The 23,303-nt window shown below is 43.2% G+C and overlaps 1 protein-coding gene across 1 annotated transcript; it reads left to right on the forward strand.

The window, feature by feature from the left end:
• Window positions 1–219: 219 nt before the first annotated feature.
• Window positions 220–6,304, forward strand: ZNF691 (zinc finger protein 691). The gene is given in 3 exon segments (XM_043574633.1): window positions 220–282; window positions 4,787–4,963; window positions 4,965–6,304. Coding segments are annotated over 2 exon segments (861 nt in total). The 5' UTR covers window positions 220–282; window positions 4,787–4,795; the 3' UTR covers window positions 5,658–6,304.
• Window positions 6,305–23,303: the final 16,999 nt, after the last annotated feature.

Below are 23,303 nucleotides of genomic sequence, written 5' to 3' on the forward strand. Positions count from 1 at the left end.
CGGTCTCCACTTGCTCAGTTCTAAACTTCGCAAATTTCTTCTCGGAGTCTACGCTCTTCCTCAGGACTACAACTCCCAGCAGGCTTTGTTCGAGACCAAAGCTTATTGGCGAGCCCGCCTGGGTTTCTTGCCTTGTGGCAGCCAATACAGCCAGTGGGAATGAAGGATCCTCCTCAGGACCCAATCCTGGAGGTGTAGGGCGGGTCCTCTCTGGGTTCCGGCTCCGGCTCCTCCCCCGGCCCACAGAGGCAGCGCTGTCCCTGATCGAGCGGCGGGAGCGAGGTGGGTCCTGGGTGGGCCCGAGGTCGCGGGGGAGGCGGATACGGCTTTGTGGGGAACTCTGAGCATGGCCCCTTCCCTCTCTCCCGGGAATTAGAGGCTGGGGCTTTGCTCCCTGGACCCGGTGGGGAGCAAATGGGACTCGGTGGTCCCCCCCGCCCCGACCCCTGGCCCCCGCCCCTGGCCCGCGCGGCCAGGCGGCTGGCCTCAGCCCTTATTTCAGGCCCTCCTGTTGGCCTTTCAGTCCAGCCCCCCCGGCACTGACCATACTTTTGGGGGCAGCCCCTCCCCATCTCCCTAGCCTCCCGCCCAAGCCAGTCCGCTACTCAGAACCCAGCTCCTGTCCTCTGGGAGGCGCGTATCCTCGACTCCGCCATCGGCTTCTCCCCGCTACTTACAGCCCAGCCCCCTGACACCTCTGATTGCAGCCTGTGCCTCCTCTCCCCAGGTCATCTCCTCGGACCCTCGGACCCCTATGGCCTCTAACTGACCCGTTATGCAGCTCCCCGATACATTTCCCTGTTGTTCAACACCTTGTCCCTGGTCTTTCCAAGCTCTTCTCTCCCCATTACCTCCCACCCCCTACCCCTTGACTTGACCCTAAAGACCCCGAACTTTGACCCTTCAGACCACTTTCCAGCTTAGCCACTTCCCTCTAACCCAAGCCCTTGACCTTCAGCATCTGTGATCACCAGCCCCATCTGCTTGGCTCTTATTTCTTAGTCCTGGTCGCTTCACCACTGCCCCCAGTGTCTCCCACCTCAGATCCTCCCTGTACCCCTGGGCCTCCTGGGAAGCCAAGACTGATGGGCCCTTCTCTCCCCCAAATCTTTGAAATGTGACCTGAAAGTGTATCTGTACCTTACTTGTCACTGTGTTCTTATCTCATCTCTCTGTAAGTCCCAATCTTGCTCACCTATCCTGTAAGTCCTAGCTCAGATGCCTCCTTTTCCATTTAGCAGCTCGTCCTTGATCTCTTCAGGGAGCCATGCGGGTGTCACCTGAACTCCCGAACTCCTGTGGCACTGTTCTTACTCCTTCCTCCTTCCCTTCCCTCCCCTTCCCTCCCCATCTCCCACTCTCCCCCACTTCTCTCCAATACTAGTGTCAGGCTTAAAAGCACTGGCTTTGGAGTGATGGGCACAAGTCCCAGTTTTGCTACTCACTTGCTGTGTGCCCTTGGGCAAGTTATAATTTCTCTGAGCCTCAGTTTCCTCATCTCTAAAATAAGTTGTGTAAATGAAATGCCATGATTTGTATATAGTGTTCAGCCCAGGGCCTAGCATTTAGTATCAGCTTAAAAAAATGTGGACTTTTATTATCGGTTCCTGTATAATGTGCCAGGTGCTGTGCAAGGCATTGAGGAACGGTACAAAGGTGACTGAGGCACAGTTCCTGCCCCCTTAGAACTTAACCTTCTGTACCATATGACAGTTTCTGGAGTTCATGGCCTGTTTCCCTGAACTGTGCCATAAACTGAGGGTAGTAACCATAATCTTAAATCTTTTTGCTCTTCTTTTGATCCAGCATTCAGTCCTGAGGCGAGTCAGAGCTTGGTACATTATAGGTGCTCAGAAGAGCAGGATTGGAAGTGAGAGGGGGCCATGTCGCCCCCTGCATAGACAGAGGTACTAGAACCCTAGGTGGGGTGGGCAGGGCTGGGGCTTGAATTCAGATCACATCCTTTCACTCATACATTCAAAAAACATTTGAGCACTGCCTTGTGCTGAAGAGAGATTTCCAAAGTGACCTGGTCCCTCCTTTCCAATGACTTATAAATTTCTAGTGAAGCCAGATAATGTTAAAAGATAATTGCAAATCACTGTAAAAGCAAGTACATACAAACAGGAGTCTGTGTTTGCATAAAGGTGGAAGTGGGCAGGAATCAAGAGATTCCTGAGGAACAGAAACAGACACAAGCGAGCCTGAAATGGGTTCTGTAGACAGGCCTGGCCTTTACTCAACTCTTTCAACAAATATTTATTAAGGACCTACTAGATATGACTGTCAGTGCTTTAGGAACAAAGACCCCGTCCCTCATAGGACTTCTGTTTTAGCAAGGGGAGGCAGACACTAAATAATTGACATAATAAATAAATAGAATGTTCGCAGGTGAGAAGTTCTGTGGGGTAGGGGGATGGGAATGTGGGAACGGGGTTGTAATTTTTAAAAGGATTGTCAAAACTAAATAAGTGTCAAGGAATAAATTGTTTTTGATGTTTACTTGCATTTTTGAAAGCGAAGCAAGCCTCCTTCACCTCCCTTATCTAGATTCTTCAAGAAACACTCTCAAACAAGGACTGGGAAACTATAGTTCAGCTCCTTTTGTCTTAAAGTTTTATTGGAACACAGCCACACTCATTCATTTTTGTATTGTCTGTGGCTGCTTTTACGATACAACAGCAGAGTTGAGTAGTTGCCACAGAGATCCTATGGCCCCAAATATTTACTGTCTGGCCCCTTCCAGAAAAATTTGCTGGCCTCCACTCAAAGATTTGAGGCTCTGTCCATATTGTACATTTTAGAATGTATAGTCGTGTACCATTTTTTAAATTAGAAACATTTTTTTTTTTTCTTTCCTAACAAGATCACATAAGGGATCTTTTTCATTCTTGTGTTCTCTGCAGGGCCAGGACACGGTGTCCTCCTAAGTCCCATGGGGGACAAGGTCTTTGTTCTTCTAATGTAACCCAAATTCCTAAAGTAGCAGCAGTCATATCTAGTAGGTCCTTAAGATATATTTGTTGAATGGGTTGAGTAAAGGCCGGGCCTGTCTCTGGAACCCATTGTCCTCAACCGTGGTAACGGTAGCTGTCATTTGCTGCCACGCAGCATGCTGAGCACGCCGTAGGCATGCAGGATAGGCGGGTGTCACAGGGTTAGTGATGTGGGAGTTGAGGCTCCCGGTGCTCGAGTGATTTGCCCAGTTCCGTACTGTGTGCCACCATCGGGATACGACCCTAAATACAGTCAGCGCCCCTTCCGTTACGGCTGTTGTGTGTTCCAGAAGTACTTGCTGACTTGAAGGAATCCTCGGTCTGTCATTTTCTACCATCGCTGTCCCTTCAGTCTCGCTCCCACCCTCATCCCTTGCTCGTGTCCGCCCGCAGTATCTCTGCCGGCCCACTGCACCTTCTGAAGTGCTGCTATTGCTTTGGGGCCCAGAGGAAACCCCACGCCCAGCAGAAGTACTTCATCCCTCGCCCCTGTCCTGGGCTATAGGAATGCAGAGGAGTCTGCGCAGCTGAGCAAGCATTTACCGACGTTTGCATAAGTTGGCGCTGTGTGTGTGTGAAGAATGTGGTTTGTGTCTGTTTGTCTTGTTTTTTTGTTTTGTTTTGTTTTGTCTTAACTTTAAAAAATTTTTATTATTTTCAAAGTTTATTTATTTATTTTGAGAGAGACAGAGAGAGCACAAGCGGGGGAGGAGCAAAGAGAAGGAGAAACAATCCCAAGCAGGCTCTGCACCATCAGCGTTGAACCTGATGTGGGGCTTGAACTCACGAACTGTGAGATCATGACCTGAGCTGAGATCAAGACACTTGACAGACTGTGCCACCCAGGCACCCCAATGTCGGTGTGTCTTTGTACATAGCATGTGAGCGTGTGTGATTTTGTGTGGTGTGACAGTAGAGCTGTATTTGTGATTGTGTAGCCATGTATGTGGCTACATGCTTGGGAGGACTATGCATGTATATGGGATGTGTGTGGCTGTATGTGGCTATATGTGGTATGCAGGTCTGTGTATGTGGCTGTGTGTGGTATGTGTGTATGGTGTGAGAATGTGGTTGAGTGTGTCTGGTATGTGAGTATGGCTGTGTGTGTATGTGGCCTGTGTATGTGGTTGTATATGGTGTTGGAGAGAGGAAGTGGGCATTGACCAATCAGAGCACACGGCCCAGACCCTGCAGTACGTCTTGGAGGGCCCAGACGTTAACCGTTAGTTGCTAGGTTAGGGTGAGTTCCGGGGAGGGGAAGGGTGGCGGAATGTTTAAGAGGAATCATGCTGGGCCTTGTACACAGCTAGGAGAGCCTCAAGAATGAGAGGTTCTATTCTGTTCATTCTGAAAGCAGGGAAATGGAAACTTTTCAGGAAGTGTTTTCAAAAGAGATCACCATAAAAGTAGTTTTAGTTAGCTTAAAGTTAGGCAGGAAAATGGAATTTTACCCAAATGGGAGCTCCTTTACTTGTACATGAATTATAGTCTAGACTGTCATTTTTCAATGATACTGAGAAAAGTGACATTCGCGTTGCACAAGTATCTGTTGGGCATAGACAAAGCTGATGCCTCTTTACTCCGACGGGCAGCTTTAAACATCCGTGGAAGTTTGTAACTTGAAAGTAAGTAAAGGCATTGCATCCAAGTATTCCAGTTAATTGAGGTTATTTCTAATGGATGGTTCCCTGGGGAAGGTGTACACCCCTTTACCAGAACAAGATTCCCTGTGGTCTAGCCTGACCCAACACCAAGGAATAAAGGTGTTGGCCATTTGTGTTCATTCTCAGGGTTCAGAAATGGGCAGTGAGAAGGAGAAGGAGCAGAATCCAGAACAGCACCTGCCTGAGGAAGGGGAATGGGGTGAGCCTTGGAGAGTGGAGGACTCGGAGGGTTTTCGGATCCCAGATGGAGAGAAGGAGCATGAGCAAGAGAGCCTGTCAGAAGGTCCACAAGAGATCCACCCAAAAAAAACCGTTGCAGAAAGTCACCGACCCCGCCAGAGAGCCCGGGGGCCCCATGGCTCACCCAAGGCCCGAGATCGACGAGAAGCCCTTTATATGTGCCCAGTGTGGCAAAACCTTCAATAATACCTCCAACCTGAGAACACACCAGCGGATCCACACCGGCGAGAAACCTTACAAGTGTTCTGAATGTGGCAAGAGCTTCTCGAGAAGCTCCAACCGCATCCGGCACGAGCGGATCCACCTGGAAGAGAAGCACTACAAATGTCCCAAGTGTCAGGAGAGCTTTCGGCGGCGCTCAGACCTTACCACGCACCAACAAGATCACCTGGGCAAGCGGCCGTACCGCTGTGACCTCTGTGGCAAGAGCTTCAGCCAGAGTGCCACGCTGGCGGTGCATCACCGGACGCACCTGGAGCCAGCGCCCTACATCTGCTGTGAGTGCGGCAAGAGCTTCAGCAACAGCTCCAGCTTCGGCGTGCACCACCGCACGCACACGGGCGAGAGGCCCTATGAGTGCACCGAGTGTGGGCGGACCTTCAGCGACATCTCCAACTTTGGAGCACACCAGAGGACCCACAGAGGGGAGAAGCCCTACTGGTGCACTCTGTGTGGGAAACACTTCTCCCGGAGCTCCAACCTTATCCGCCACCAGAAAACGCACATGGGAGAGCAGGCTGGGAAAGACGCCAGCTGAAGGACAATGAGGGAGAAAGAGAGAGAGAGAGAGAGAGAGAGAGAGAGACAGACCCCAGCCTAGTATAGGAAGATCTGTAGGATCTGCTGCTGCCCCCTTGACCTCAAGCCCCTCCTCCCACTTTGGAGAATGGTTTCCTGTTGCCTCTGAAGCCAGGATCTCCAGGAAGTCCTGAGAAGGGACCCTTGAGTAAAAATCCCTGCCCCTTTCCAGGCCAATTTCTTGCCTTGGAAAGTGGGAGGATCCAGTCTTGGCTTCATCTCCTTGGGATGAAAGAGAAGTAGGATAGGCTTGGCACATGCTCGTATCATTAGGGCAATCATCCCCTGGCCTTTGAGGAAGTCCCTGTGAGGTGGCATCACTGTCTGAAGGTCCTCGGAATTGTGTATGAAATGCTCGGGGCACATTGCAGTGGCTGCCAGTTCCCATCTGCTGGGCCCCACCTGTGTTGGGGGGAGCAGCCTTCCCAATGGAAGGGGCCTCCTTGGCCTGGAGAAGAGGTCTGGCCCTGCCTTAGGAATGAAAGGGAAGCCCTCAGGGAGCCTTGATCTAGGGACCTTCACAGTCCCCCATGTTTGTGACTTGTTCCCCCCACCCCACCTCCATCTGTTCCCGGAGTGATTAGCAGTAAAACTCTTCAATGAAAAGGAACTGTGTACTTATTTGGGGCATCAAGGAAGTGGGAGCTGGGGAGGCGGCCATGCTGCAGCCTCTCTGGAAGGGGGTTGAATTCCAGGAAAGACAGAATGGGTGGCTGCTCTGAAAAGCAGAGGAAAGCAGGCTGAGTCTCTGGGGCCTTTGAGCAGGAAGGCAGGAGGAACCCACATATGCTGTAGATTCTATAGGTCACATTACATCTTTGTGTCATTGACATTTGCTCAAGGGAATAAGATGAGGAAACAAGTGAGGAGAAGTGAAGTCAATTGCTGTGAAGTTACACAGCAGGTATGTGGTGGAGCCAGAGTTCACACTTGGGCCTCCCTTGATTCTGAACTGATGCTCTTTTCATTACATGCACCTACTGGCTTCTGAAGGAGGATCCACCTAGGGGCCAGCCTGGGACCAAGTGAGTCCCTGGAAACGGGAGCTAGTGGGGCCTTCTGGTGCGGCCCTGGTTCATTTGCTCTGTGGGAAGTCAGTGCCAAGTATGAGAACCTTTCCTCCCTCAGATTCTTGATTGACATTTATTTGTGTCTAGGAAAAGTGATAAGTGTTGGGGAGTAGGGGTGAGGGCTGGGATGAACCCATGATGAGGGTCTTTGCCTTTTGTAGCAATGGTTTAGTTCCCAAGGCTGGGACAGCTTGGTGGGGATCCTGCCCAGCTTCCTGCCCTCCTGGTTTCGGCCTGGCTCCACATGCCAGATTTCCATGTTTTCTGACGGCAGTTGAACATTCACCCAGATTTCCTCCAACACATAAAGAAGACCCTTCTCTACATCTCTTGCCGATCAGGTCCTGCTCTTCCAGACTGAGAGGCCCTCTTCATTTGTAGCCAATTGCCAGAATGTGATTCTGGTACCAGGCTTAAAACTGGCACCGTCTGTGACCTGACCTATCACATGGGATCCTGCCACCCAGCCGGAGACGGATGTGCTAGCAGCTTTGTACTCATGTTGAATTCTCACGTAACCCTGGGAAGTAAGAATTACCCACATTTGACAGAAGGAGAAACAGGCTGCCAGAAAGTGACTTGCCCAAGATCACATGGCAAGTAAGTCGCAGGGGCAGGACTCCACCTACTTCTGCCTAAACCCAAAGCCTGTATTCCAACTATAAAAGAAGACTTTCCAAATGATTCCCTGACATTTGTAGGACACTACAGTTTCCAAAGTACTTTTTAAAAAGTTTTTATTTTAATCACCTGGTGCTCGTCACGACAAGGACACTCCTTAATCCTCATCACTTGTTTCACCCATCCTCCCACACACCTCCCCTTGTGTGACCTTCAGTTTGTTCTCTACAGTTAACAATCTGTTTCTTGGTTTGTCTCTCTCTCTTTTTTCCTTTTGCTTGTTTGTTTTATTTCTTGAATTTCACATATGAGTGAGATCATACGGTATTTGTCTTTCTCTGATTTATTTCACTTAGAATTATACTCTCTGGCTTCATGCATGTCATTGCAGATGGCAAGATTTTATTTTATTTTTTTAATGTTTTTTATTTAATTTTGAGAGAGCACAAGCAGGGGCAAGGCAGAGACGGGGCAGAGGATCTGAAACAAGCTCTGTGCTGACAGCACAGCCCAATGTGGAGCTTGAACTCACAAACTGCGAGATCATGACCTGAGCCAAAGTCGGGACGCCCAACTGACTGAGCCACCCAGGCGCCCCAAGATTTCATTCTTTTTCATGGCTGAATAATATTCCACTGTATATACCACACCTTCTTTATCCACTCATCAGCTGATACACACTTGTGCTGCTTCCATATCTTGGCTATTGCAAACAGTGCTGCTATAAACATAGAGGGGCATGTATCCCTTTGAAATAATGTGTTTATATTTGACAAGGCACTTTTATTTCATATACATCTTTCTGCTTCTTCAAAATCTGCGTACAAAATATTTTAAACATATAGTCACCCAAACTTGTATGTATGAATTGGCACACTCCCTAGTAATTAAAGTTGCCATCAAACACCACCGAGCACCCGTTCTTGGGCACCTGTTACCTCTGATCTCCACAACTATCCTGTAAGGTAGTAGTATCCCTATTATTTAAAAACATTTTTATTTATTTAACTTACTGTTATTATTTTTTTAATTTAGAGAGAGAGCTCATGAGCAGGGGGAAGGAGAGAGAGAATCTTAAGCAGGGTCCTCACTCAGTGTGGAGCCCAACATGAGGCTCGAGCCCACAGCCGTGAGATCATGACAGCCGAAATTAAGAGTAGGATGCTTAACCCACTGAGCCACCCAGGCACCTCTCCCTATTTTTAAGATGAGAAAATTCTGAGATGTTAAATGACCTGACTTAATGGCTATGCTGGGATTCAAATCAGGTATTTATGATTCCAAGGCCAAGCTCTTCATTATACTCACTACCAAGCTAGGTCTACTGGTCCCCTGTCTGGGGAGCTTGGTATCCTTCCAGACTTAACATAGAGCCTTAGTAACAGTTGCTGTGACTTTCTGGGACTCTCTGCTGCCAGTAAAACCCAGGACCAGTGCCCGAGGCACTTGCTTTGATGTTGGGACATGACTTGCCAATCTCATTTGCCCCTTTTTGACCAAGTTCATAGGTTATGGTTTCTGCACTGGCCCAGACTTTTGAATCCTGACTAGTCCATTTATTCACTCTGTGACTTCCTTTTTTGTTAACTTCCCTAATTTTCTCCTTCATTCTCTTCATTCTCTGAGTGCAGGAGATGGGCACAAAAACCTAGAGTTAAGTGCAGGATGATATGGGTCATTATGGTTGTACCCAGGGTGCAGTAGGAGCACAGGGGAGGGCCTTACGCTGGCCTGAACTGGACATTGGAGTCCAAAATTGAATAAGACAGTCCTTCCTGCAGGGAACTCAGAGGAAGAGAAACTCTGCTCAGAACAAGGTATTGGGGGAACACAGGTGGGAATGGCTAGCTCTTTGGAGGGAAGGAAAAGGTGAGACGATGATTGAGTCTGGTCTTAAAGAATGAATAGATGTTTACTCAGGCAAAGAAGAGGAAGGTTATTTCAGATGGGAGGGAAATGGCAGTGTTTTAAGGAACAGTGAAATGTTTAACGTAATCAGAGCGGCCTGTGTGAGGAGGAGATGATGGTAAGGGAGGGACCAGATGGTGAAGGCTGTTGGATGCCAGGATAAAAAGTTGTGGGCTGTAGACAACGGGATTTTCAAGCAGGCGAACGGTGTGATCATTCAAGCTAGCGTGGAGGGTGAACTAAAGGGGTCAGGTACGTAGGAAACATGCCAGGTGCCAGTTGGGGGCACTCCTGACCCACAGAGAGTTCTGTACGATTACCTCAGAGTCTTGCCAATTCCACAGGATGGAAAGTCCAAACCCTCCACCCAATTCCTGCAGATTCCTGGAACTCATGCTCTCATGGCCTCTTGCCTGAGGTTCCTATGGTCTGTGCAAGTCTCTGTTTTGTTCCCATCAGCCCCTGTCACAGAACTGAGCATCTTCACTGGCTTCCCCAGGAAATTCCACCACAACAAGCATTCTGTAAGTTTAGAATCCCTTTGAGAGATTGGCAGTCTTGGGGAGGGGTTCCCATCATGGCATGTCACTAGCTTCCTCTCCTCTTTCCTCCCATCGCTGTCCTTATCCTCTCTCTCCCAACTGCTCTGGAAACTGCAGATTGTTTTACTCCATAATAAAAAGCTGTTTGGCTTTTCTCGGCCCCTGATGCCAATCTGCGTACACAAACACATCAAGGAGCTCAGCAGAACAAAGGCCTCACCATTTAACAGCATATGCCTAACCCATAAAGTAGTTGCAAAAATAAACCAACAAATACCCTTGGAGATTCACAAAGTAGGTAAGCATATTAAAGGTTCAAGACTCTGGTCTGAGCTCAAGTGATTGTTTCTCCTTCCTTCTGAGACCTGGCTAAGATAACTGAAAAGGAATAGAAACACATAACAGCAAAGAGAATGGCAGGGAAGAGGAGTGGCAGGTGCAGACCTCCAACAGTTTCTAAAAGTAGATGACACACACTGATGGCTCAGCAGAGTGGGAGGAAGCCATGGCCCAGAACTCAGGCATGGAAATGAGAGCCAGTCTTCCCGGCAAAACCACAGAGAGGCTCTGAGTTCATGGTTGGCAGGTACTGATGACAGACAGGAGGAGTGGGTCTAGAAACTATACTCTCCATAGAAAGTCTGTGCAGCTGCACCAGTCACCTCCCTCTTACGTCTAGAATGGAGAGTAACTAGCACTTACATCCAGACAAAAATAAAACGTACACGGCAAGACCCCAGAAGGCTCATTCTATAGAAATCAAATCTGGTGTTTCATATAATGTTGATACCCCAGAATAAAACTTTTGTCATTGTGACATTTACAAACCCTCTCCCTACCTCATCCCCCAACAACCCATCCACTCACACTACAGAAAAACCTCCCAGAAGACCCCACTCAGCTTTCTTGTTCAAGGGGGTGACCTCTCAGGGAAGCATAGAGCAACAGAGGAAATACACAGCAACTGAGGGAGCCAACTCAATTACTGAGATTAACCAACTAGATCTGTCATTCCATAAACAGGCAACCAGGAGGACCAGAGTTATGAAGACAGCTAGAAGCATGAAAGAGAGAAGGGGAAACAGAGTAAGTGACTCCAGACAACAGAAAGTTATAATGTAACAGTAAAATCTTTAAAAATTCTAGTTATATCTTCAGGAAGATCTGGGAAGTTACTGCCTCCATAAAACAAGAAAGGTCATTAGTGGCAAGGACCAGTCGGAAAATAGGAAATACCTTTGGAAAATTAAACATATGACAGCTAAATTAAGATATTCAAGAGACCACTTGGACGATAAAATCAAGAAAAGCCCCTACAATGTAGAGCAAAAATACAAAGATAAGGAAAGAAGAAATAAAGCACCTAGAAGATCAATCCTGGAAGTTCTTATGATGAAGACTGCTAGTTGTCCTCCAAAATCTGTTCACCCTTTTTTTTTTTTTTTTTTTTTGGAGCACTTAACTAACCAACGTTTCCCAGCCTCCTTTGTAGTTAGGTATAAGTCATATGACTTAACTTCTTATCATTGGAAAATGAGCAGAAATGGTACATGACACTTCTCGGCTTAGACCTCAGGAAAGAGCAGGCATGCCTTCAGTTCATTTTCTTCCCCCTTTTCACTTTTTGTAACCTGTGGGAACCCCCAGCTTTGATAGTTGCAGACTATATAGTTTGCTAGTATTGATTTGCCAGATAAAACATAGGACACCCCAATAAATTTGAATTTCAAATAAACAATGAATAATTTTTAGTATAATTATGTCCTAGATATTGCATCCTAGTGGGTGGCAGAACAACAGGATAAAAGGAAGTGGGTTTTTGAACTTAGCATGTAGCAGTGCTATCCCACTCACCTGCCTAGATGCTTCACAACTATTAGTGAGAGAGAAACAGATTTTTTTGTACTCTAAGCCACTGCTTTGTTGAGTCTCTTTTTTATAGCACTTAACTTTTCATCCTAATACTTAGAAGTGAGTTAATTTCTTCTTTCTTTTCCTTTTCCTTTTTCCTTTTCCTTTCTTTTTCTCTTTCTTTCTTTCTTTCTTTCTTTCCTTCTTATGGGGTAGTTTGGGAGTGTGATTTATTCTTATTATTTAAATTCATGTTAGTTAACATATAGTGTAGTATTGGTTTCATGAGTAGAATTTAGTGGTTCATCACTTACATATAACACCCAGTGTTTGTCCTAGCAAGTACCCTCCTTAATGTGCATCATCATCATGCATTTAGCCCATCCCCCTCACCTACTTCCCCTCCAGCAACCCTAGTTTGGTCTCTATATTTAAGAGTTCTCCTATGGTTTGCCTCCCTCTGTTTTTATCTTATCTTATCTTTCCTTCCGTTCCCCTACGTTCATTTGTTTTGTTTCTTAAATTCCACATATGAGTGAAATCCTATGATATTTGTCTTTCTCTGATTGACTTACTGAAGTGAGTTTCTGCCATAACAAGACTGTAGCACATCTTACTACAGATGGTGTCTTACTGTTGCCATTGGTTATTCTCCCCCATTTTAACATCTCCAAAATTGGAATATGTCTAATAATTGATACTAGCTTAGATTTGATGAAATATCACATTACATGAAAGAGATGACGCAGTGATGTCAACAAGATGGTGGAATAAGAAGTCCCAGTCTTTACTGCCCAACAGAGACAGTGACTGAACAACAAAGTATGGACCAAAATACCTTTATAGGAACTCCAGAAATGAGCACAGCTCAGATCAGGTTTTCTGTGGGGGGTAGGGGGAAGGCAGGGAAAAGACTGGAACATGTATCAAACATTCTGGATTTTCAGAGGGCTGCCCAAGGAACTGGTTTATGTCTTACATGACTGATGGGGAGCCAAAATACTTTTGATGCCACTAAGTACAAAATACTTTGGATGTCACTGAGCACAACATACTTTTGGATGCTACTGAGTGGGGTGGCTTTATGCTACACCACGAGAGAACCTGCAATACCACAGATAGACACCAGAGGGAGCAAGAGATATATGAGGCCCTGAGAAAGAAACCACCAAACCTCTAACTGGGAAATTAGCTCACGAACTCCGAGAAATTGCATCCACCGAAAAGGTTTTCAGAAGTCCTAGAATCTCAAGCCAGGTTGATTATTGAAGGTTTCCTCCTGCTTAAAGCCAGACTATAGAAAAATCAGGAAAATAATGCATGGACAAAATGAGAATATCAAGAAAGAGATAAAAACTATAAAAAAAGAACCAAACAGAAATTCCAGAGTTGAAGAATATTTAATAGCTGAACTGAAAAACTCATTAAAGGGGTTCAACGACACACTTGACCAAACAAGGAAGAATCCGTGAACTCAAGGACAAGTTATTTGAGATTATTGAGTCAGAGGAACAAAAACAAACAAGAATGAAGAAAAGTGAAGAAAGCCTAAGGGATTTACAGGATATCATAAAGCTACCCAATGTATACATTATGGGAGTTCCAGAAGGAGAAAAGAGAGAGAAAGGGGTGGAGTGGCTAATTAAAGAAATAATGACCAAGACATACCATTTCAAGTATGAGACACTCAGTAGTCTCTAAGTATGATGAATCCAAAGAGGCTCACAGCAAGACAAATTATAATTAAACTGTCAAAAGTCAAAGACAAAGAATCTTGAAAACAACAAGAGAAAAGCAACTCACTACATACAAGGGAGCTCCCATAAGATTATCACTGTTTTCTCAGCAGAAACCTGAGATAATATATTCAAGGTGAGTGAGACAATGTATTCAAGGTGTTGAGAGAAGAAAAACCTGCCAGTCAAGATTATTATATCTGAAAAAACTGTCCTTCAAAAATGAAGAAGAAAGAGGGGCGCCTGGGTGGCTCAGTGGGTTTAGTATCTGACTTTGGCTCAGGTCATGATCTCATGGCTTGTGGGTTCAAGCCCCGTGTCGGGCTCTGTGCTGACAGCTCAGAGCCTGGAGCCTGCTTTGGATTCTGTGTCTCCGTCTCTCTCTGCTTTTCCTCCACTCCTGCTCTCTTTCTCTCTCTCTCTCAGAAATAAATAAATATTAAAAAATATTTAAAAATTTTTTTAAATGAAGGGGAAATAAACACTTTCCAGAAAACAAAAGCTGAAGGACTTTACCCACTAGACCTTCCTTACAATAAATCCTAAAGGGAGTTCACAAGTTGAAACAAAAGGATGCTAGACAGAAACATGAAATATAAAAATATATAGCTTGTTGGGGCACCTGGGTGGCGCAGTCGGTTAAGCGTCCGACTTCAGCCAGGTCACGATCTCGCAGTCCGTGAGTTCGAGCCCCGCGTCAGGCTCTGGGCTGATGGCTCGGAGCCTGGAGCCTGTTTCCGACTCTGTGCCTCCCTCTCTCTCTGCCTCTCCCCCGTTCATGCTCTGTCTCTCTCTGTCCCAAAAATAAATTAAAAAACCCTGAAAAAAGAAAAAAAAATTAAAAAAAAAAATATAGCTTGTTGATAAATGTAAAAAAAGATAGAGAATACCTTATTACTGTAATGGTATTGCAAAAAACACTTAACGCTGGTATAGAATTTAAAAGACAAAAGCATAAAAACAAAAAACTATGGCTATAAAACTATGAATACAATTTATATAAAGATATAATTTGTCGGGGCGCCTGGGTGGCGCAGTCGGTTAAGCGTCCGACTTCAGCCAGGTCACGATCTCGCGGTCCGTGAGTTCGAGCCCCGCGTCAGGCTCTGGGCTGATGGCTTGGAGCCTGGAGCCTGTTTCCGATTCTGTGTCTCCCTCTCTCTCTGCCCCTCCCCCGTTCATGCTCTGTCTCTCTCTGTCCCAAAAATAAATAAAAAACGTTGAAAAAAAATAAAAAAAAAAAGATATAATTTGTGACATCAATAACAAAGTTAGGGGTGGAGAGATGCAAAAGAGTTGAGTTCTGTTTTTTTTTTTATGTTTATTTATTTTTGAGAGAGACAGAGACAGAATGCGAGTGGGTTAGGGGCAGAGGGAGAGGCAGACTCAGAATCGGAAGCAGGATCCAGGCTCTGAGCTGTCAGCACAGAGCCCAACGCAGGGCTTGAACTCAGGAGCCATGAGATCATGACCTGAGCCGAAGTCAGATGCTCAACCTACTGAGCCACCCAGGTGCCCCAAGAGTTGGGTTTTGTATATGATTAAAGTTGTTATCAACTTAAAACAGATTATTAGCCCTATGGTAACCACACACACACAAATACCTATAGAATATATACAAAAGAAAATGAGAACGGAATCAAAGCTTGTGAATACAAAAAGTCAACAACACACAAGGAAGGCAGAAAGAGAGGAAACCAGGGAAAAAATAGCTACCAGACAGACAGAAAAAAAAAGAACAAAATGCCAATAGTAGGTCTGTCCCCTTTAGTAATTATTTTAAACCTTCTTATTTTTAAATTTTTATTTATTTTAAGAGAGAGCACAAGTGGGGGAGGGGCGGAGAGAGAGAGAGGGAGAGAGAGAATCCCACGCAGGCTCTGCACTGTCTGTGTGGAGCCTGATGTGGGGCTTGAACTCACTAACTGTGAAATTATGACCTGAGCCGAAACCAAGAGTCAGACGCTTAACTGACTGAGCCACCCAGATGTCCCAGTAAGTATTTTAAATGTAACTGGATAAGCTCCCCAATCAAAAGACTTTGAATGGCTGAATGGATTATAAAACAAAAACAAAAACAAAAAAACTATACCCAACTATATGCTGTCTGCAGGAGATCCTCTTTACACATAAAAACACACATAGAATGAAAATGAACAAAAGAGAAAAGATCCTAGGCAAATAGTAACCAAAAGAGAACAGAAATGGCCATATTTATATCAGATAAAACAGACTTTAAGGAAAAACTGTTACAAGAGATAAAGATGGACATTATAAGGGGCAGTTGGGTAGCTCAGTGGGTTAAGTGTCCGACTTTGGCTCAGGTCATAATCTCACGGTTGGTGAGTTCAAGCCCTGAGTGGGGCTCTGTGCTGACAGCTCAGAGCCTGGAGCCTGCTTCGGATCCTGTGTCTCCCTTTCTCTCTGTGCCCCTCCCCTGCTTGTGCTCTGTTTCTCTCTGTCTCTCAAAAATGAGTAAATGTTAAAACAAAATCGAAAGAAAAAAGAAATACATTATAAAATGATAAAAGGGTCAATTCGTCAGAAAAATACAATTACAAATATACACGGCCTCAACATTAGAGCACCCAAATATATGAAGCAAACATTGTCAGAATGGAAGAGAAAAACAGACTGTAATATAATAATAGTAGGATGTTTCAATACCCTACTTTCAATAATGGGTAGAACAACCAGACAGAAGATCAATAAGGAAACAGAGGGCCTGAACGACACAATGCACTGAATGGATTTAACACATATATACAGAAAATTCCACCCAACATCAGCAGAATACACATTATTCTCAAGTGTACATGAAACATTCCCCAGGATAGATAACTTGTTAGGCCACAAAACAAGTCTTACCTAATTTAATAAGACTTACATCATACCAAGTATCTTTTCTGACTACAATGGAATGAAACTAGAAATCAGTAACAGAAGAAAAATGGGAAAATTAAAAATAGATATGGAAATTAAATCACACACTCTTGAAGAACCAAGGTGTTCAAATATTTCTTCACAAGGGAAATCAGAAAATATCTTGAGACAAATGAGAATGAAAATACAACATACCAAAATTTATGGGATGCAGAAAAGCAGTATTAAGAAGGAAGTTGATAGCAGAACATGCCTACATTGAAAAAGAAGAAAGTTCTCAAACCAACAAACTGACTTTATGCTTCAAGGAACTAGAAAAAAACAAAACTAAACTAAACCCAAAGTTATCAGAAGGAAGGAAATAATAAAGATAAAGGCAGAAATAAATGAAATAGAGATTAGAAAAACAATAGAAAATCAACAAAGTACTCAGTTGGCTTTTAAGATCAACAAAATTGACAAACCCTTATCTAGACCAAGTAGGACAAAGAAGGGAAGACTCAAATAATGAAAATCAAATGCAAGAGGGGACATTGCCACAGAAGTAAAAAAAAGATCAAAAGAGACTACTATGAACAATTACCTAGAAGAAATAAATAAATTCTTGGAAACATACAACCTACACAGATTGAATCATGAAGAAATAGAGAATCTGAACATACCAGTAACTATTAAGGAGATTTAATCAGTAATCAAAATGCTCTCAACAAAGAAAAGTCCAAAACCAGATGGCTTCAAGGGACAATTCTACCAAATATCTAAAGAAGAATTAACACCAATCCCTCTCAAATTCTTCCAAAAAAAAAAAAAAAAAAAGAAGAGGAAGGAACATATCTAAACTCATTTTCTAAGACCAGCATTATCCTAATATCAAAGCCAGATAGACACTACAAAAAAACTACAAACCAATATCCCTGAAGAATACGAGGCAAAAATCCTGACTAAAATACTAGCAAAGTGAATTCAATAGCATATTGAAACTATTATACATCACGATCATGACCATGATGTATCGTGATCACATCATAGTCTCAACTGATGCAGAAAAAGCATCTGACAAAACTCAACACCCTATCTTGATAAAAACACTCAGCAACCTAGGTATACTGCAACAAAATAAAGGCCATATATGAAGAATCCACAGGGAACATCATAATCAATGGTGAAAGACTGAAACCTCTAAGGTTAGGAACAAGGTAAGGATATACTTTCTCACCACTTTTATTCATAGTACTTGAAATTTATCCAGAGAAATAGATAGATAAATAGACAAATAAATAAAAGGCATCCAAATTGGAAAAGAAATAAAATTATCTCTTTCACAGATGACCTGATCTTACATGCAGAAAACCCTGAAGACACCATAAAAAACTGTTAGAACCAATAAGTGAATTCAGTTAAATTGCAGCATAGAAGATGAACATACAAAAATTAGTTGCATTTCTATACACTAATAACAAACTAACGGAAAAGGAAATTAAGGAAACAATCCCATTTACAACAGCATCAAAGATAATAAAATTCTTAGGAATAAACTTGAGCAACAAGGCAGAAGACTCATACACTGAAAATAACAAAGCATTGCTGAAAGAAATTAGACACAAATAAATTGAAATGAGACACAAATAAGTGGATTGAAAGATAATATTGTTAAGATGTCCATAGTACACAAAGCAACATACAGGTTCAATGTTACCCCATCAATATCCTGGCATTTTTTACAGAAGTAGAAAAAACAATCCTGAAAGTAACATGGAACCACAAAAGAAAAAATAGCCAAAGCAATCTTGAGAAAGATTGACAAAACTGGAACATCATACTTTGATTTCAAAATATATTACAAAGCTACAATAATCAAAATAGGATGGTATTGGTATAAAGACAGACATATAGAACAATGGAACAGAACAGGGCCCAGAAATAAACCCATGTACACACAGCCAGATGATTTTCATTAGAGAACCAAGAATTCACAATGAGAAAGGGTAGTTTCCTCAACAAATGGTGTTGGGAAAACTGGGTATCCATATGCAAAAGAATGAAATTGGATCCTTATCTTAGACCATACATAAAATTCAACTGAAGATGGATTAAAGACTTAAGGGGCGCCTGGGTGGCTCAGTCGGTTAAGCGTCCGACTTCGGCTCAGGTCATGATCTCACGGTCCGTGAGTTCGAGCCCCGCGTCGGGCTCTGTGCTGACAGCTCAGAACCTGGAGCCTGTTTCAGATTCTGTGTCTCCCTCTCTCTCTGACCTGCCCCTGTTCATGTTCTGTCTCTCTCTGTCTCAAAAATAAATAAATGTTAAAAAAAAAATTAAAAAAAAAAAAGACTTAAATGTAAGACCCAAAACTGTAAAACTCCTAGAATAAAACACAAGGAAAGTCTACTTGATATTGGTCTTGGTCATTTCTTGGATATGATACCAAAGCACAAATAGACAAGTTAGTCAACATCAAAGTAAAAAAAATTCTGAACAGCAAGGACACTACCAACAAAATGAAAGGTAACCTACAGAATGGAAGAAAATATTACAAATCCTATATCTGATATAAGGGGTTAATATCAAAAAATGTATAAGGAACTCCTACAACTCAATTGCAAAAAACCAAATAACCTGATTTTAAAAATGGGTAAGGAATTGAACAGGCATTTCTCCAAAGAAGACATACAAATGGACAAGTATATGAAAAGGTGCTCAACATCACCAATCCTCAGGGAAATGTAAATCAAAACCACCATGAGATGTTACCTCACATCTGTTAGGATGGTCACTCACAAAAAAGAAAACAAGTGTTGGTGAGGTTGTGGAGAAACTGGAACCCTTGTACACGTTGGTGGAAATATAAAATGGCACAGCTACTATGGAAAATAACATGTAGATGCCTCAAAAAATTAAAAATTGAACTACCATGATTCAGCAATCCCATTTCTGGGTATCTATCTAAAAGAATTGAAAGAAGGGTCTCAAAGAGATATCCACATTCCCATTTCATTGCAGCATTATTCCCAATAGCCAAGATGTGGAAACCACCTAAATGTGCATCAAGATAGAATTGATAAGGAAAATATGGCATATGCATACAATGGAATATTAATCAGCCTTTAAAAATAAGGAAGTCCTAAACTAAAACAGAAAAAATAGAAAATTTCATAACCAGCAAAGAAATAGAAAATCCATAACCAGCAAAGAAATTGAATCAATAATCAAAAATCTCCCAACAAACAAGAGTCCTGGGCCATGACTTTCTAAGGGGAATTCTAGCAGAGATTTAAAGAAGAGTTAATACCTATTCTTCTCAAATTGTTCCAAAAAAATGGAAATGGAAGGAAAGCTTCCAAACTCATTCTATGAAGCCAGCATTACCATGATTCCAAAACCAAAGACCTCACTAAAAAGGAGAATTACTAATATCCCTGATGAACCCGGAGGCAAAAATTCTCAACAAGATACTAGCAAATCTAATTCAACTGTACATTAAAAGAATTATTTACCATGATCAAGTGGGATTTATTCCTGGGCTGCAGGGCTGGTTCAATATTTATAAATCAACATGATACACTGCATTAATAAAAGAAAGGATAAGAACCATATGATGATCCTCTCAATAATTGCAGAAAAAGCATTTGACCAAATACAGCATCCTTTCATGATAAAACCCTCAAGAAAGCAGGAATAGAAGGCATATACCTCAATATCATGAAGGCCATATATGAAAGACCCACAGTTAATATCATCCTCAATGGGGAAAAACTGAGAGCTTTCCCCGGAACTAAGTTCAGGAATATGACAGGGATGTCCACCCTTACCACTGTTGTTCAACATAGTACTGGAAGTCCTAGCCTCAGCAATCAGACAACAAAAAGAAATAAAAGGCATATAAATTGGCAAGGAAGAAGTCAAACTTTCACTCTTCTCAGGTGACATGATACTCTTTGTGGAAAACCTGAAAGACTCCACCAAAAAAACTGCTAGAACTGATACATGAATTCAGCAAAGTCACAGGGATATAAAATCAATGTACAGAAATCAGTTACATTTCTATACATCAGTAATGAAGCAGCAGAAAGAGAAATTGATCCCATTTACAATTGCATCAAAACCCATAAGATATGCAGGAATAAACCTAACCAAAGAAGTAAAAGATTTGTATGTTGAAAACTATAGAAAGCTTATGAAAGAAACTAAAGAAGACATGAAGAAATGGAAAAATATTCCATGCTCATGGATTAGAAATACAAATATTGTTAAAATGTCTATACTACCCAAAGCAATCTACACATTCAATGCAATCCAGATCAAAATAACACCAGCATTCTTCACAGAGCTAGAACAAACAATTCTAAAATTTGTATGGAACCAGAAAAGATCCCAGATAACCAAAATAATGTTAAAAAAGAAAATCAAAACTGGAGGCATCACAATTCTGAACTGTATTACAAAGCTGTAATCATCAAGACGGTATGGTACTGGCACAAAAACAGACACATAGATCAATGGAACAGAATAGAGAACCCAGAAATGAGCCCATAAATGTATGGCCAACTGATCTTCGACAAAGCAGGAAAGAGCATCTGATGTAAATAAGACAGTCTCTTCAGCATATGGTGTTGGGAAAACTGGACAGCAACATGCAGAAGAATGAACCTGGACCACTTTCTTACACCATACACAAAAATAAATTCAAAATGGATGGAAGACCTAAATATGAGACTGGAAACCATCAAAATCCTAGAGGAGAAAACAGGCAGCAAACTTTCTGACCTTGCCCACAGGAACTTCTTACTAAACATGCCTCCAGAGGCAAGGAAAACAAAAGCAAAAATGAACTATTGGGGGTCATGTGGGTGGCTCAGTCAGATAAGCATCTGACTCTTGGTTTTGGTTCAGGTCATGATCTCATGGTTTCGTGAGTTCAAGTCCCACATCAGGCTCTGTGCTGATAGTGTGGGGCCTGCTTGGGGATTCTCTCTCTCTCTCCTCTCTCTCCCTCCCTCTTTCTTTGCCCCTCCCCCACTCATGCTGTCTCTCTCTCTCTCAAAAATAAATAAATAAACTTTAAAAAATCTTTTTAATGAACTATTGGGACCTCATCAAGATAAAAAGCTTCTGTACAGCAAAGGAAACAATCAACAAAACTAAAAGGCAACTAATGGAATGGGAGAAGATATTTGCAAATGATGTATCAGATAAAGGTTAGTATCTGAAATCTATAAAGAACTTATCAAACTCAATACCCAAAAAACATAATCCAGTGAAGAAATGGGCAGAAGACATGAATGGACACTTTCCCAAAGAAGACATTCAGATGACTAACAGACACATGAAAAGATGCTCAACATCACTCATCATCAGGGAAATAGAAACCAAAACCACAATGAAATACCACGTCACACCTGTCAAGATGGCTAAAATTAACAACACAGGAAACAACAGATGTCAGCAAGGATGCGGAGAAAGAGGAACACTTTTGTACAGCTGGTGGGAATGCAAACTGGTGCAGCCACTCTGGAAAACAGTATGGAGGTTCCTCAAAAAATTAAAAATAGAACTACCTTGGGGCACCTGGGTGGCTCAGTTGGTTGAGTGTTCAACTTCGGCTCAGGTCATGATCTTGTGGTTTGTGGGTTCAAGCCCTGCCTCAGGCTCTGTACTGATGTCTCAGAGCCTGGAGCCTCCTGCAGATTCTGAGTCTCCTGCTCTCTCTCTGCCCCTCCTCTGCTTGCTCTCTCTCCCTCTCTGTCAAAATAAACATTTAAAAAAGGGTCACATAATGATGAGTTACAATTTATCCAAAATCTATAATAATTCTGAAGCTATGGACACCCAATAAAACTTCAAAAGTTAGAAGTGACCTTGTTACTTCTATGTGAAAGTTCTAAAAGTCTGTATGTGTTGCTATGTGCTCTTTTTTCCCTCTGCCATAGCAATTAGGACTGTCCTAGATAGTGCCTTCTCCATTAGCCTGGGTCCCAGCATGAGGATGATGATAATACTTTTAGCCAATTCATGATGGACATGGAGCATGAGCAAAAAATAAATCTTTAATAAGTTGTTTTTGACAGCCTTATTGAGCTATAGTCGACACACAATGAATTAAACATATTTAAAGGGTCCAGTCTGATCAATTTTGACATAGGCATATACCTAGAGAGCCATCACCACAATCAAGATAATGAACATATGAGTTCCAGTCCAAGATGGCTACATAGGAAGACCCTGAACTCACCTCTCCCACAACACACCAAATCTACACCTATTTACAGAGCAATCCCTCCTCAAGGAAGAACTGAGAGCTGACCAAACAGTGTCTGCACAGCAAAGGGTAGAGAGACCACACTGAGAAAGGCAAGAAAGACAGAAACATAGTAACAAAGGAAATCCCCACTCCCAACTACTAGAATCTGAAAGATTCAGCCCTAGAACTGCGCCAAATGGCAGGAGGAGCTGCTGGAACTCTCCAGGTTGTGGGCAATGAGCTGGATCTGGGTGCCTTGCTGGCCTGCTTGCCCACACCAATCCTGGACCCCTAGGGCACAGGAAAAAAAAAGCTGTGGGTTTAAGATAGTAACTAGAATATAAAAGATCCAGGCTTAGAACCTTACCAGGCAGCAGGAGAGCTGCTGGAACTCTCTCTGTGTCGAGTGGTGAGTGCTATGGTTTATCTTCCCCTTCTACCTTGCTGGTGGGGATGGGAGTAGGGTCCAGGCACCTTAGGCAGCCTACCATCTCAGCAAGCACTGGGCCCCTAGTCCACACCAGCCCCAGATGTCCAACCAAGGCAACCCTAGCACAGTGCACACTGGGACACCCCTGGTCAGCACTCACTGTGGTTCCAGCTGCCTTGCTGAGGTGACAAAGGTGTAAAGCACCCTGGAACACTCCAAGCCTGTACCACTTTGGTTCCAAATGACTTGACAGGGCACCCCTGGAGCACAGTGCCCCAGGCCTACACCTGTCTCAGTTCCAGCCTCCCTGTCAGGGGCCCCCTGTG

The sequence above is a fragment of the Prionailurus bengalensis genome, chromosome C1 (assembly GCF_016509475.1).
Source record: "Prionailurus bengalensis isolate Pbe53 chromosome C1, Fcat_Pben_1.1_paternal_pri, whole genome shotgun sequence".
Lineage (NCBI taxonomy): Eukaryota > Metazoa > Chordata > Mammalia > Carnivora > Felidae > Prionailurus > Prionailurus bengalensis.